This window comes from Eschrichtius robustus, chromosome 6 (assembly GCF_028021215.1).
Source record: "Eschrichtius robustus isolate mEscRob2 chromosome 6, mEscRob2.pri, whole genome shotgun sequence".
NCBI classification, from domain to species: domain Eukaryota; kingdom Metazoa; phylum Chordata; class Mammalia; order Artiodactyla; family Eschrichtiidae; genus Eschrichtius; species Eschrichtius robustus.
The window spans coordinates 76,766,603-76,783,115 of NC_090829.1; the positions used below are offsets into that span (position 1 = coordinate 76,766,603).

General features: G+C 43.9%; 1 protein-coding gene across 4 annotated transcripts in view; it reads right to left on the reverse strand.

The window, feature by feature from the left end:
• Positions 1-16,513, reverse strand: part of LOC137766390 (kalirin) — a 469,434-nt gene that overhangs the window by 91,260 nt on the left and 361,661 nt on the right. For all 4 annotated transcript variants that reach the window (XM_068546591.1, XM_068546590.1, XM_068546593.1 and 1 more), the window contains exons 14-15: positions 8,644-8,839; positions 2,815-2,981 (exon numbers count right to left, since the gene is read on the reverse strand). In XM_068546591.1, the coding sequence (XP_068402692.1) occupies positions 2,815-2,981; positions 8,644-8,839 (363 nt within the window). The remainder of the gene's footprint in view (positions 1-2,814; positions 2,982-8,643; positions 8,840-16,513) is intronic.

Sequence of the window (16,513 nt, forward strand, 5' to 3'; positions counted from 1 at the left end):
CCTCCTTCCTTTCTCTCTCTCTCTCTCTCCTTTTCTTTCCTTTCTTTCTTTCTTTCTTTCTTTCTTTCTTTCTTTCTTTCTTTCTTTCTTTCTTTCTTTCTTTTCTTTCTTTCTTTCTCTCTCTCTCTCTCTTTCTTTCTTTCAGTATATTCAAAAGAGAAACTCTCAAGCTAGCGTCTAAATTTAGCCCAAGTGATCAGTACTGACATCTAAATTAAGTCCCTCTTTCCAAGCGTCAACAGCTTCCAAGTCAATATTTCCTGCTCCACCAACTTCCATCAAACGCGAATGCCTTCTCGGAAACTGGACCAGACGACCCCTAAAGGAAGAGCCACACTAACAAGGAGAACAAGCTTGTCGAATGAGGCGCGGTGGCTTAATGGAGCAGCGGTCCCTCGGCACCTCCAAGGGCCGCCGTCCTTCGCGCTTTTCCTAAAGGCTGACCCCAGCAAGCCAGTGCCGTTTTGAACTACAGTCCCCCTGTGTGTCATCCTTGCCGTGGTGGAGAGAAGGAGAAGGAGTGTTCTCACTCCTGCAGAAGAATTCTTTTTTGTCCTCCAATTCATGAAACACTGAACAGGAACGTACACAGATATTAGTCAAGCCTGGATGATCCACATATAGATAAGCTACTTTCCCACTCGACGAACCACCTATCATCATTCCAGCTCCCCATCCTGTACAGAATGGATACTTGGAGGATGAAAACTCATTTCATTTCCATTTTCATCTCAGCCAAGAAAAGCATAATTAGGAAGTTGGCTCTACTATGAATGCTGTAGCAAAAATAAATAAAATAAAAAACCAGGAGCAAAAGCAAAATTATATATTTCATTTCAAAGTCAATTAGGAATATTTTTCCTGTTATCTGGTTTATTGAGATGACATGAACAAACAGTAGAGGAGGACTCCCACGGCCTGCTGAGCCCGCTGCTTGATCTGGCTGGTGCCACCCCCTCTGCCAGGTGTAGGCCATGCCTGCCCATCTTCTCAGACATGGCGCTGTGGAGGCCAGGAAAAGCCCAGACTGCATTCTGCTGGAGAGCTTCTGTCTATTTCTCCTAGAACTCCAGGGTGGGAGTGGGGTCCAGCAGAGGCAAATTGTAGGACCTTGGATTTCAGAGGCTTGGGCTCAAGTTTCAGCTAAGTAGTCAAGAGGCCCTGGGAGCACTCATCCTATGGTACCTCAGTTTCCTCATTTGTAAACTAAACGTCCACCACTTTCTCTCATGGGCCTGTTCTCCTAAACTGAGATCACAAACGAGAAAGTACTTCTCATATGAAAAGAACGTACTATCATTACTCCCAAGAGATTCAGAATTTGAATACTCATCACTGCTCTGGGCCTGCTAGGATTTCTACCACGTCCCCATGAGTAACAAGTCTCACCAGACATTCAGGTGTGACCCCAGTGTAATTAAACAGAAAACAACCTGGATGGCAGTGCTGTATCTGGCTTTGCCTGGGGCTCAGTGATGTTACCTGTGCTCAAGATTGACCTTTAGCACAGAATGTGCGGACTCTGTCTGAGTACTCTTTGGAAAAGAAGGGGAGCAGAGAAGATAATTTTTCACATTATAATAAGTAATATATAATTAAAACATAGGCATTAGCAAGGAATACCCTGAATAAAAGGGACTGAGCAATAATTAAATAAAATATGATATTTTTGTTCCCTGTGCTAAATTAATAGACAAATCTAAAAGCTCTAGCAGTCACTGAACATAAGAAAAAACATTTAAAAGAGGAAGATGTGCCTCTGCTTAGGATGTTTTGGGTGGGGCTCTCCCTAGAGGAAGCAGGGCGATAGGGTTGCTCGGGGGAGTCTGGAGCACAAGGAGAAAACACTGAAGTGCTATGAGTTCTGCCCTGCAGGGAAGCCCTCCTGCACCCGTGGAGGGTGAAGGTGAGGTCTTTCCTCAGTGTGACCTGTCTGGTGACCTTTGTAAGCTTTGGTGACTTCCTCTGAAAGGAGAGTAATATCTGCTTCAGAGAATGGTTGCGAGGATTGATCAAGAGACAGGTATAAAAGGCACACAACACTCAATAAATGGAACTATAACTATATTTGTATTTCTTCAATCCCACTTTGTCTAAATAGGAAATCCCCAATAATTATGCTAAAAATTCCCACTTAGTCTGTTCATAATATAAATATGTAGTATTTTTAAAATGTGTCATTAGTCATTGTGTGTATGTTCCTAGAGAGCCCTAGGAATGGTACAGGGATGTCCTTTAGAAAGATAGCTAGTATCATGTCTCATACAGGTAAGTAATCTTTTCTTTTTAAAATTGGCTTTAATGTGACTAGAATATTTCCGTATAAGAACCGCACACACATTGAAAAGAATGATGGGAACTGAAGGATGGCTACACCTTATTGATTCTCAAGTACATGTCAGGTCCTGTACTAGGCACACAAATTAATCAAGCTGGCTCTAAAGCCTGAATATGTTTATTGATACAGGCTTTGCATTTCCTATGAACTCTGGGCAGGGCTGAGGATAGAAAGGAAGAGAATCGATTCAGTGACTGAAGGCAACTTGGAACAGCACTGAGGTGCTCTCCTTAGATTCTTATATGTCAGAGAAATAATGCACTTGTAGTTTGAGCCATTGTACCATTAGATCTATTTGTTAGAGTCAGTAGATAGCAGCTTAGCTTTCAGAAACGAATACAACCACTCCTTAACTTACCTATTTCCTAATTCTGGTTATACCGCTGGCTCTGTATGCCTTACCCCGTTCCAGGAGCAGGCCCAGGCCAGACTCAGCCACTGGGAAGCCCAGGCTGCAGGAGGAGGGTCAGGCTCACCTGTCTGACCTCCGCCTGGAGGTGCCGCAGTTGGAGACACTGCTCGAGCCGCTCATGGGTCTGCTCCGCGTTGAGCTCCAACTCGTGCTGCTTCTCCTGGAGAAACTCCAACAGCTCTTGCACCTGGGCTGCCAGATCAATGTCTTTTTCACAGATTAACTCAATTCCTGATTTAAACAAAACGTAAACCATTAAAAACCAGGTAGTACCGTAAAGACTGCATTGCCTTCTATATGCACATGAAAGCTGGAATCTGGAAATAGCCATCACCAGCACCCTCCCAACCTCTGCATATCCCTCAGTGAAACTGGATAGATCACCATAACGGGTCTTTGGGATGCTCAAACCATGCCTTCTCTTTTGGATGAACTGATCCTTTGTCAGGAAGCAACTAACTCTTCAACAGATGATCAGCTCCTTATCAACTGGAGTCAGAGAGGTGGTTCTCTGGATTCCATCCCAGACAAGGCCGCATACAGCAGTCCCTGCGGGGCAGTTTTCCTACACCCAGAATATTCACAACCGAGCCTCTGGATCACATTGCGAAATACAAGACAAAGCCCCAAAGACCCTGTCTCAGGAACTTCTGCCAAAGGCACACTCTCTTTTAGCTGGTCAGATGCAATTTACCATTGGATGCTAAGTCCATTCTGAAGAGAATAGTTGGCCAGTGGTGATTTTCTTAGCCAACTACTTAGGTCCCCTAAAAAAGCAACTCAGAAATTCATCACTGCCACCACCAACACACCTGCCTGATACAGTGGGGGCATATAAGGAAAGTCTGTACACGCTAAAGGAAATTCATTTCTAGAAGCAAAAATAGTGTTTTATATAAGAACAATATGGGAGAGTGGGAAATTTTTTTCTGGTGTTACATGGTAATAATTTCAGTATCTTTTCATGTTTATTTTTTCTGTCAGTTTCATAATTCCAAGGCCCAGCTCCTGAAATATCTGTGGGAGACAGAGAAGAGAATGACTTGTTCTTTTAGCAGTCAACCCCCTCCAGTTACTATCTGCAGTTACCAAGGGGATGAGGTAGAGCATCTCCTTGACTGAAATAAAAAAATAAGAAGAAATACAAAATTTCTACCTTTGCAGTGCTAGGCAACATGGGATGACCCTTGGCCTCCATGTTTACTTTTTAAAATGTAATTTAAGATCCACCTGCAGAAGTGGATCCCTGTTTCCAGCCACAAGGCAGATTTTTTTCCAGCTCGTTTTCATCCTGCATGCATCTCTGGTGTTCAGTATGCTGGGCTTGGGCAAAGTGTCTTTCTGTGGGAAGCTCATGGCTTACCCATGACACATCACACGCAAATGGGCTTTCTTAGCCTGGTGCTTCATCAAAGGGACCAGCCACCTGCTTAGAGGATCATATCCAGAACAGGCTCCCTGCCTGCCCTGAGACTCCAGCCTTTCATTTTCATCTATCTTGCTTGATATTTTTTTTATGTGAGATGAACACAGGAAACAAAATAGGTGAAGATGGTGTAATCAGGCTAAGAACGATTGTTTTATATCCACTTTTCTTCCCTTCCTCCAGATCCACATTCCTTCACCCCAGAGCAGCTTTCATTTTGGAAGAACACAGGCCTTTTCTTTCCTTTTATGACACAAGTACAATTATTTGTGGCCCATTATTTTTACGTATATCTGTTTCCCCCAGACTGATGTTCACTCTTGATTAATTCAGTAAACATTAACATTGAGAATTTGCTATGGGCGAGACATAATCACTCTGCTGGATACCGGGAACGTAAAGAGAAGAAAGGAGCAGCCCTACCCTCATGCTGCTGGCGAAGCTACGGGAACACAAATAACCCCAACAGAATTCAGTATGCGCTAGGATACCAGTATAATATACAATAGTTATCAAGCTTTACTGAACTTTTACCATGCTTGTGTTTCATCCCACTGCATCCTCACATGACTCCATATGGTTAGGATTCCTATAATTGCCATTTTTCTGAGGAAGGTGAAGCTTAGAGAGATTGGGTAACATGCTCAAGGACACCCAGGTAGTGAGAGGTGTGGCCGGGATCCCAACAAAGGAAATCTCTCTCTCTCCTGGCTGTACCCTTAACCTCTATGTGCAAGGAGAGGAGTGATCCTCACAACCTAATGTTTTAAATAAATAATTAATTAATTAGTTAATTTATGGCTGCGTTGGGTCTTTGTTGCTGTGCACGGGCTTCCTCTAGTTGCGGTGAGCAGGGGCTACTCTTTGTTGCGGTGCGCGGGCTTCTCACTGTGGTGGCTTCTCTTGTTGTGGAGCATGGGCTCTAAGCGCCGGCTTCAGTAGCTGTGGCTGGAAGGCTCTAGCGCGCAGGCTCAGTAGTTGTGGCGCACGGGCTTAGTTGCTCCGCGGCATGTGGGATCTTCCCGGACCAGGGCTCGAACCCGTGTCTCCTGCATTGGCAGGCGGATTCTTAACCACTGTGCCACCAGGGAAGCCCCTCATGACCTAATGTAAGACTTCCTTTAAATGCTGGGCCTGGGTACTTTCCAGGCACAGTAAATTTGAAGCACCATTGCCACAGACTCCATGGAGTTTTCACTTAAAAACCTTGCATAAAGAGAGAACTTGACGCTTTAAACCACAAAAGCAACATATGCACAGGATACGCAGCTCCTGTCTTATTCCTAAGGTCATGGGTGACAGTCACATGGTTGGTGACATTAGGGAGAAGACCTGGGCCATAACCAATGGGGGTAGTGAGGCTGAATCATGGCAAGTGAGAACTGGAGGGGACTTTAGGAATGAAGGCCTGCCTGTCACACTGGACAAAAGAAGAAACTAAGGTCTACAGAGAAAGAACAGGGACTTCCAAAGTCAAAGTGCTTGTTGGTGGTGCAGCTGGACCTTGAATTCAGCCAGTGGGTTTACTCCAGCTCGACTCTTTCCAGCAAACCCTGCCACTTTCCAACTTGAGGCCCAGTAGATAACCCTAAACAATGAGCAAGTAAAGAAACTGTCCCTATTTTGCCAACTATTCCTAAGGCTGATGTTGATTTAAACAAGGCTTTTGCTTTGGTTAGGGTTGTTGGCATATCAGGCGGATTTAGTAGGACCTGGCTGAATGTTACAAACTTCATACCAAAAAATAAGTGTAAGGAAATTCCCTACTTCTCCTATAAAAATCCAATAAAAATCATTTACTCCTACAAAAATCAAAGCATAAGCCCTAATTATTTTAGCCTGGAGGGCTAAATAGCAACCAAATTCTTAATTTTGCTAATTGTCCTTTTTCTGAGACAATAGTTTATTTTACCTCTAGCTCAAATATAGTTCATTAGACAGACAAGGTAAGTGCCCAACCCATTTATTGCCTCAGTCCTGTGTCTCTGAAGTACTGCCTTCCTTGGCCACCTAGGTCCTCGGTAAGGCCCACTCTCGGTCCACCTCCAACCTCCACCCCTGGACCCCAGCTCTGGCGTGTTGCTGCCCTCCCTTCCTCCAAGCCAGAGATGAGGTTGACGCCTCCTCTGCAGGACAGGCACACGGCAGCAGACAGAGAGAGCTTCCCTGAGAGCCTTGAGGCCTCATGGGCTATGCCAGACTGAACAGCCAGCTGAGGAGGAGCAGGGGAACAGCCAGTCCCAGCAGAGACTGAAGAGGCCAATCAAGGCTCTTTTGACAAAGCTCATTCCTAGAACAGGATATGTGGGGGTGGGCAGCCCATCTGCTTGGGGTGTTTTCACCCACTCAGCCTTCATGGTTAAGGTGGCTGCCAAGCACAGCCAGTCTTCAGGGACTGCCAGCTCCTGGCAGTCTTTCCGTTACCAAGGATACCAGCTCTTGGACAGAGGTGCACTTGCCCAAGGTCACGCCAGCATCCTGCTCCTGCATGCCGCAGGTTTTCAAGGCAGATGAGGCGCTCCACCTGCCAGACACGTCCATACTGAGGGATGAAGGGATGGGGGATGAGCATCCCTGCAGAGTTTCTCTGCACAGCCTCCCTCCTAGGTACTATGTCTGTGTTCTCTCATGGTTCCCCATCTTAGTTGGATAGCGGGCTATGGCGAGCATCATGAGGACAAGTTGTAGGGTGAAACCCTGAGTCCAGACAAGGTTCTCAGTCACAGTTTCCCCCTTCCCTAATAAGGCCTTGAAAAGGTACAGCTGTGGCCAAGAACACTGCTTCTCAAACTTTAACATGCACATGATTTACCCGAAGATTTTGTTAAAATGCCGATTCAGATTCGTAAGTCTGGGATTCCGCCTTTCTAATCAGCTCTAGAGTGGTGCTGGTGCTGCTGGCCCAGGGCCCACACTTTGAGCAGGTCCCGATCAGTGGTCCTAGCTTAGTGCATCAGATTCACCTAGAGGGCTCACTGAAACAGACTGTTGGGCCTCACCCCCAAGAGACTCTGACGTGGCAGGTTCTAGGGATGGGCCCTGGAACTTGCATTTCTAACAAGTTCTCGGGTAATGCTGATGCTGCTGATCTGGGGCCACATTTGGAAGTCGTTGTCCTGGGGCACGTCATAGATATCAGCTGCTGTGATTTAACCATCAAGATGAAAAGCAGTGGTTCTCAGCCCCGGCTGCACAGTGGTATCACCTGAGGAGCTTTTGCCGCTGCCCAAGTCCCATTCAGAGGTGTTAGATCAGGGTATCTGGGCATTGTCATTTTAAAAATAGTCCCCAGATAGACTATGATGTGAATGAAGGGGCTTCCTGGAGCTGTGTGGAGCATGGGCTGCACCCTGTAAACAGGCCTGGGTCTCACAGGCAGCTGCAGCCTGTTCACAACAAATGAAAATTCAAGGAAAGATTACGCTGACCAAAGTAAATAGAATTTACTAGATTGTCTCTCCTCTGGTTAGAAGTGAAGTTCCTTTGAATGTTGCTATGTCCTCTATCAGGTCATTAAGAGAAACACAGTACCCTAAAGTCAAGTTTGCCTGCTAAAGTCTGCCTGACAATCTCATGATTTAAATATCCTTCACAATCAGCAGGGACATGGACAGACCACGTTTTAAAGAGTTGATGGCTTGAGGCCCTATCTGCTTCTTCCCGGAGGACCCGGGTGGGTGGCGGTGTGGAGACCTGGGTTCCGGCACTTCACTGGTGTGAGTGCAGATCAATGACTTCTTCTTTCTGGACTAGTTGGACGAGGGGACCGCTGTGGCTCTCTCCGGTTCTAACATCAAAGGCTGTTCTAGAAAGTGGCAGGTGGAACATTAAGTGTTCGTGGACTTGTTGGATAAACAGTGAATAAATCCTGAGCAGGAAGAGAAGTCAAGCCTGGGTAACTTGGCCATGTGTTTTCTGAGAAGTTATAAAATGATATGACCTCGCCATAAGCTTTGTCAGTACTCCTTACACTCAAGCACAGACAGTTTTAAGAAAGATGAGGACTGCGAGGCGTGGACTGGAATGAGGAGCCGGCCGTGGCGGCGGCGGACAGGGCAGGAGAGCGCGCGGGGCACGGGCGTGGAACGGCGGCATCCGTACATCTGAGTGCAGCTCACAAGGATGCCTGACGGCCTCTGCAGCCCACCTGGTTTGTTTCTCCACACCACCATGTTTTTGGATCTGTGCTGATTTCCATCACTGGTTTTTCCCCTTCTCCCCACAGCACCAGGAGAACCTGGCCCTATTCCTATTTTTATCACAGTCTAACTGGGCAACCTCAGACAAACAATTTCAGCTCTCATGCTTCAGTTTCTTTTTCATTAAAATGGGGTCAAAAACCTCTGTCCCTTGTCCCTGTGGGAAGAGAATGAGGGAGTGGAGCGGAAGGGCATGTTGGAGTCAAGCTGCTGCCCTTGTCTCCATCATCTCCCCACCGGAAGCAGGAGCACGGGACAGGTCGCCTACCTGAGGCCTGGACCTCCATGATGTACTGGTGCAGATCCTGGCCCTGCTGGATAACCTCAAAGGTCATGTTGTTCATGGCCAGCTTCCGCTCCGTGTGGCGCTGCAGCCGCTGCTCCGCCAGCGTCAGATCCTCCGTGTTGAAGTCATTCATCTGCCGAAGCAAGTCCTCATTCCAGGCATCTAGCTCTGCCGTCACCTGTGAGGGAACCACCATCAGTGCAGGCTCACTGGTCCACAAGAGCCTTGTTAACTAACCCAAGCTTCAGATCTGTCTCTACTTTGCATCTCTTTTCTGACCCCTAGATTACGTTTAAGCAATGGTGCCATGCACCCACGTATGCATGCCTTTAAAAGTGTTCTCCCCGTGTTTCGATGTCTACAGCAGCAGCAAACACTTACATGATGGATTATGGTTTAGAAAGGTTTTCACACTCCATCTCATCCTACCCCCACAATAACCTGGAGAGGCAGGCAGGGTGGACATCCCCAGGTCCATCTCACAGAAGAGGAAGCTGACGCTCACTCACACAGATGGAATGCTTTGCCCAGAGTTCACCCTGCTCATGAGGGGCACGACCTGAGGACATTACTCAGTTCTTCTCCTGACTGCAAAGACTTTGTCCACCATACCACAACTGTTGTTGTAAAGATCTCATCACTGAAGACGGCCTCAGAAATTAAGTACTGAGTCTAACTCTTTTCAAGAACCAGAAACAGAGGGCTGAAGAATCCTGGTAAATGGCCAGAGGTTACACAATTGGTTAGACCCCAAACCCAGGGGTCCCGATCTGGTTCCCATGTCCTGTCGTACAGTATTCTCTCTGCTACAATGGCTGACACCAGGAAGTGGTAACAAAACGAGGTATAAATGTATAACTTACCTCTAGAAATCCAAGCAGATTAAACTCTATTGAGGCATGAATGAGTCTAATGAAGACTGAACATGTAGTGAAGGAAAACCTTGCCCTAATGTGACTTTGCTAATTGGTTATTGCTCTACACCTTCACTCACATGATGTGCCCTCATTTACTCGCAAATATGTGCCTGCAAATAGAGACTGAATCCTATACTTCCTTTACAATCACTGCTATCATCCACATAGTAAGAACTCGGAAGTACTGAATTGGATAATAATTCCACCTGATACGTAAATCAAATAAAACCTTTTCTAAAACGGTTTTCAGGTCTGTTATCGCATGCTACCCCTGTGGTAGCCCTGTGAAGGCAATGGCACAGGTGCTGTCACCCTCTTTTCTGAGAAGAGGCAATGGAAGCCTCACTCCAGATCACACAGTTGCAGTATGGCCCAGGCAGCCTAAGCACACGGCCCAGAGCCCAGCTTAGTGATTTTCATCATGCTGGGTCTCATCCCAGCTGACATGTGGCATAACCTTCCCAATTACCAAACACTGCTGTCCAGGAGCATCAGGGGACAAAGAGAAGGAAAGATGCAGCTGAGAGATGGTGCTGTGCCATGCTGTGCCGGGGCCATAAAGGCTGGGATGGGAAAGGCGAGCAGTCCCTTGTGAGGCTCTGCCATCCAGGGCACAGGATTCCACTCTTTGTCTAACAGTAAGACTTTCCTCCACTGAAGGTGCAGTTTCTCTCTTTGAAGCAGAAATGGGGAACTGTAAAAATATTACCTTCACTGTCATGGGTTCTCACCTCATGCCGCCACCTCTTTGCAGGTCAACTAAGGGATCCACCGAGCTCATCCCGAAAACCTAGTATCTACTTACTGTGGGGAGCCCTTGGGGATCTGGGAACAAGCAGGTTGGTAGGCAAACAGGTTTTTGTTATATCCCATCTTTTTTTTTTTTAGATTTTTTTTGATGTGGACCATTTTTAAAGTCTTTATTGAATTTGTTACATTATTGCTTCTGTTTTATGTTTTGGTTTTTTGGCCACGAGGCGTGTGGGATCTTAGCTCCCCGACAGGGATCAAACCCGCACCCCTTATATCCCATCTTTGAAAAGCACTTCATTATCTAACTAGAGAAAGGAGTTAAACTGAGAAAAATAAGAGATAACTTATAATTTATAAGAGATAATTTATAGAACGAATAGGTCTTTGTAGACTAGGCCTATAGCTATGTTTTTCCTTCCTGTATTTAAAAAAATTGAAGTATAATTTACATATAATAAGATACATAAATTTTAAGCATTCAGCTCTATGAGTTTTGACAAGTTTAGTTACCGGTGTAGCTATCACCAAAAATAAAATAAAGGACCTTTCCATCACCCTAGGGAGTCATCCTTTCCAGTCAGTTCCTGCCCCTGCCCCACTTCAGGTACCATTTTCTGATTTCTATCCTCATAGATTCCTAGATTCCATACAAATGAAATCATACAGTATGGACTCTTTCATGTCTAGCTTCTGTGTTCAACACACTGTACTTAAGATTTATCTGTGTTGTATCAGTTCATTCCTTGCTACTGCTGAGTATTGTTCCATGGTATAGAGATACCGTGATTTGTGTATCCATCCTCTAGCTGGTGAACTCCTGGGTTGTTTTCAGTGTTTGGCTATTATGAATAAGGCTGATGTGAAAGTTCTTGCACAAGGCTTACTGTGGACACTGGTTTTCATTTCTCTTGAGGGTCACTTAGGAGTGCAATTGTAGGGTCATAGGGTAAGTGTACGTTTAACATTCTCAAGAGGAATTTCGCATTCCCTGTGAAAGTTCCACTTGCTCACCATCATTTGGTATTATCAGTCTATTTAATTTTAGCCAAGCTAGTGGGTGTGAAGTGATATCTTATTATGGTTTGAGGTTGTATTTCCCTGATGACTCATGGTGGTGAACACATTTCATATGCTTATTGACCGTTGGTATCTACTTTTAGAAAGTGTTGAGTTTTGTGCTCATTTTTCAAAAGCTAGGTTATCTTTTGATTATAGATTTGTAAGAGTTCTTAATATATGCTGGATATAAGTCATTTATCAGATAATATATGGAAAATAGCCCAAACAAAATTTTTAGTCCATTTCCTTGTCTACAAGCTTAAGGAAAATAAAAATAAGAAAACAAGCATGAAAGGAAGAGTCTGCCTTTTCTTTACATTTTAGTTTTTGTTCTGTTTTCATGAAACTGAGTCTATGAAGAAGCTGTTTGCTGCAGGAAGATCCCAGAGGGGTCCCAAGGCCTGAGTCTGTAGAGCAGAAAGGCAAGTGTCGAGGGTCCTGGTTAGGGCAGAGCAAAGGTGAGGTGCTTTGGTTGGGAGAGTGAGGCTCAGAGGTCTGGTATCTTGGGAATCTGAATCTAAAGCAAATGTGAAGTATGTCCAGGATTCTATATCTGGTGTTTCTATATTCCTTCCTTCCCCTTCTCCACCCGTACCTCCCAATAGCATTGAGCTGAAGGACCCAAGTCTGTCATGAAGCCTGAAGGATGAGAATTTCAAGGAGCTACTCAATGCAACAGCCTGGCTTCCAAGTCTCCCTCCCTGGGTCTACACACTGTTTACTCTCTCTGTGTCTGACTCTCTTCCCAAATCCCCAAGAACTGATGCCCAGAGCCTTGAAATAGTCTGATTTATGAATTTCGAATGTCGGCTGGAGTTTAAATTATTTTCTTTCCTGAGTAATTTCTGTTTCCTCAAGGAATATTCTGTCATTGGTTTCCCTCTCTCCACCTTCTTTCTGGAGCATAAGGTTGGCATATAGCGGGGGCTCTTTTTTTTTTTTAAAGAAAAAAATTTGTTTTCAAACCTGAAGCTTGCTTTACAGCTAATGAATAAACCTAGCTTTCCGGCCCCATCTCATGCTCTTCTGTTATGTGAACCAGGCATCTGGTTTACTCCTTGATCCTGAGAGGTAGCTCTGCCCTCTCCAATCACCTTCTCTGGTCCAGCAGCCCTGAGACGTCCTTGTCCCTCCTCCCAGTCTGCTCAAGTCCTCACTGCCCTTCAAAGTCACCCCTCTGGCATGAAGAGCTTCATGACAACCCCCAGAACCTGACATTTTTCTCCGGCTTATCTCATAACATGGCACATGGGCTAATTTGCTAACACAGAGACAAAGCCATGAAAAGAAAAACCTGCCTGGAGATTAATCTGGTGATCTAACTTCATTTGGAAAAGAAACCTGGAAGAATTTGTACCAGGCAGAAACTAGGGCCTGAACCAAATGAGTGAAAGATGGAATAGAAAGTACCCACAGGGCATTCAGCTTTCAATCAACCTATTTTGCTTTCTCCTTCCACTCAATTAGCTCCATCTCGGCTCCTGGCTCACTCAGCTCCTCTCTGGGCTCCAGTGGCCTCTCTCTGCCTCACTCTTCTGAATTAATTGGCATGTGAGGATATGAGAGATACATTGGCAGTGTTTCTATTCTAACAATTATCTACTCTAGAGTCACAGCCATAAGGAAAATCAGAGAAGGAGGTGAACAGGAATTTAGAAAGGATAAGAGGCAGTGGGAAATGGGAAGACACTTCAAGAAGAAGCCCAAAGCTTTCCTACCAGATGAGATTCACTGAATCCAGTATTCTGCGGTCAAAAACTGACCCAAGGGACTTGGTTTAGCAGTAGCCTTGGGCTCTGTTCTCAGAAAGCCCTCTTCACTGGCTCCTCCCATTTTCTGGGTGCTTCCCAGGAGTTATGTGTAGAGAAAGCTTTCTCCCCTCACCCCCCAAGTGTACCTGCCTGAAACAGAACTCACCTGTCCCTCTCTTCCCACTTCCTATGGCCTATTCCCATCACCTTAGCTCTTTATTTTATCAGCTGCAAAGTTGGAAATCTCACTGTGTAGTCCTTTTCTTCAGATCATTTTTAGATGCTGGTGATCATGATGAAGATGATGATCATGGTTAAAAGAAGATTCTACCCTGAATTCTGCATTTATTATGGGATAGACAGTGTTAAGCATTTGATTTTCTTTTATTTCATCCTCATAGCAACTCTAGGAGGAAACGAAGGCACACAGAAGTCAGATCATTTGCCTCATGGTCTCAGAGCTGGTGGTGGCAGAGCTCAGCATTCAACTACAAAGTCCAGGGCTCTTAACCATGGTGTCATGTCAACAGAGCTGGTCCAAGAACTAACTTCAGGGGATAGCTTTCTTTTTATTTTTCTCACTTCAGAGAAGTGCCTGTTTAACCTTTCCCCTGTTTTCTTCTCTAAAAAACCCCCCCCACAAACTCCTGATAACTCCATTTTCTTCACTTCACGTGAACCTTTGAAATTAATCATGTGCTTTGAACAGATCAATAAACTGTGTGTTTGTGACCTTATATAATGCCAGGAATAGTTTACCCATTCAAAAAAAAACCCACAGAGCCTTCCCCCAGTAGGATATTTTTGTTGAAGAGTTGGTAAATTTAAAAAATTCGGTGCTTTGTGACCACCTAGAGGGGTGGGATAGGGAGGGTGGGAGACACAAGAGGGAGGAGATATGGGGATGTATGTATATGTATAGCTGATTCACTTCGTTATACAGCAGAAACTAACACACCATTGTAAAGCAATTATACTCCAATAAAGACGTTAAAAAAAAAATTGACACTGAGTATTTACACTCAGTATAAAGGTCACGTTAACCTATCTAGAATTCTCTGGTTTCCCAGGGGCCTTTGCCATGAACAGGAGACACATCTGCAATCCGGCATTGGGGTGTGAACACTGGGACAAAAGCTGTGGCAAAGAGAAGTGTAACCTGCCCTCTGCATGGGCATGTTCTCTGTATGGCAAGCACAAACGCCTGTGGCTCTCACAGCAGTTACGTGAACACTCAGGGATCGCCTAACAGGATTGGGTAACAAATTCAGAGAGAAACAATGGGGGAGAATAAGATGGAATGTTTGCTTAAAATCTGGATGCAAATACATATACATATGTATATGTATATACAGCATATTAGTATCGGGTTGGCCAAAAGGTTCGTACAAGTTCTTCCATAACATCTTATGTAAGAACCCGAATGAACTTTTGGCCAACCCAATATATATTATTTAGGTATTTTATTAATAATAACAATGCTGACTACAATGTATTAAAGTGTTTATTAAGTGCTAGGCACTTTGCTAAAAATGTTCTATGTGTTAACTCATTAAATCCTTAATAACCCTATGGGGACTGGGAATTATTATTCTCACACCTATTTCTCAGATGAGGAAACCAAATGAGTAACTTGTCTAAAAGTCACACAATTAGTAAAGCTGGTGAAACAGGGTTTCAAACCCAGGCACTCTAACTCAAAATACTGCATACTCAATGACTGCACTATACTGCCACTCAGCAAAGGGTGTGTGTGTCTGTGTGTATCAACACTGCATATGTTATGTACATTAAGGTCCAGTCCCATTCCAGCTAACAGTGGCGAGGAAGGATCCAAGGCATTTCATTGTGGTAAGATGCTCTGAAATAACATGAGCTGTCAATTGCAAATGAACATCCTTCTGTTCTAAATATAATGTCATTATTTGTATTAAAACGAGAAAAGCGAAAGCTAAATATTCTCCACTGACCTACAAGTGCTGGCTGATAGGGAAAGACATATTGCAGCCAAAGAGACAGTCTCACTGCATGGGAAGGGTTATTTTATCTATAATGGGTATGTACATTGATATGCATTACCACTGTGAAACTAAAATAAACTAAATTACCATAGTCATTTGTTTTTCTTGTCTAGTCTAGTGTTAAGTTTTTTTCTGTTAATCAATTTATAAAATGATGAGGATTAGTGAATTCTAATACAGATTATTTTAAAAGTATATCATAGAATTTCCCTCTGTTTTAGAAATATATATAACCTGTCTAAAGAGTTAAAATATTTCTTTATGTAGCTATAAGAAAACCTTTGAGGATACTGTAAGAGTTTTCTGGAAAAGCAGAAGGACTTAGCAGTAAAGATATCCACTCAGTTGTTTTTTGATTTTTGGCAAAAAAATGTAAGAACATATTGCAACACTGTAACTGATGAGTTCCAATGTTCGGTCACCTAATTTCGATTCCAATTGGATAATTTGGATAATGGGACACAATTTTTATGACCAGGTTCATGTTCTTTTTTCATTATCATCATGATTAAAACTGAGATCTTTTATAATCATGACTGATCTTTAGTCTTTATTTTGCCCATATCTTTGCCTCTTAATCAGTTTGAGACTTGTAGGACTCTATTCTGTTTTCAAAAAAATCTCTCCTCTGTTGAAGAGCTCCTATGATGTATACTGTTCACCCATTCTAAAACTTATCAATGCTTGAGTGTCAGAATGGGTTTTCTCCCGTGAAAGCTAAACACCCAGTGCTGGAGCTTACATCATTTCCTTCTACTGAGTTCCCTGTTATCTTTACCAGAAAGGAGAAGAAGACAGCATTTGAACCTTGATAATGTCACCTGCCTTCAGGTCCACAGCCCCTTACCCACCCCATTACAGAGTGATCTGAAAGCTTCCATCAGGGATCTTTGATAGTTTGCCAAAAACAAGTGACATGCCGGAATACTAAAGCTGTGTAAATAATCCTTTTTTTTTTTTTTAAAGGAAGATGTTAGGGGAAACTCCCAATGATCCTGAAACCAATTTGACAAAAGTCTAGAAGAAACTATCAAATAAATATTTTGTGAGAATTTTGGTTTACTTTATTGTATTTATTCTGCATTTCCTTTGCAAACGATTTGGGGTACATTTAGAAAATGCTGTAGGAATCCCAAGGGAACCCACAAAAATTGATCTCAAACAGATCTCATTTTCTTTCTTGATATAGTTACTAAGTTGGTGCATTTAAGGCATGTTACAAACATGGAGAACAGCAAGGCTTTGTAGTCTCACACTGTATCTATGGAGGAAAGGGCTATGAAATTGGACTAGAAGATGATGTGGCCCTTTGAAAGAATGACTGTGCAGGCTGACGGCTGTGTCACTGAAG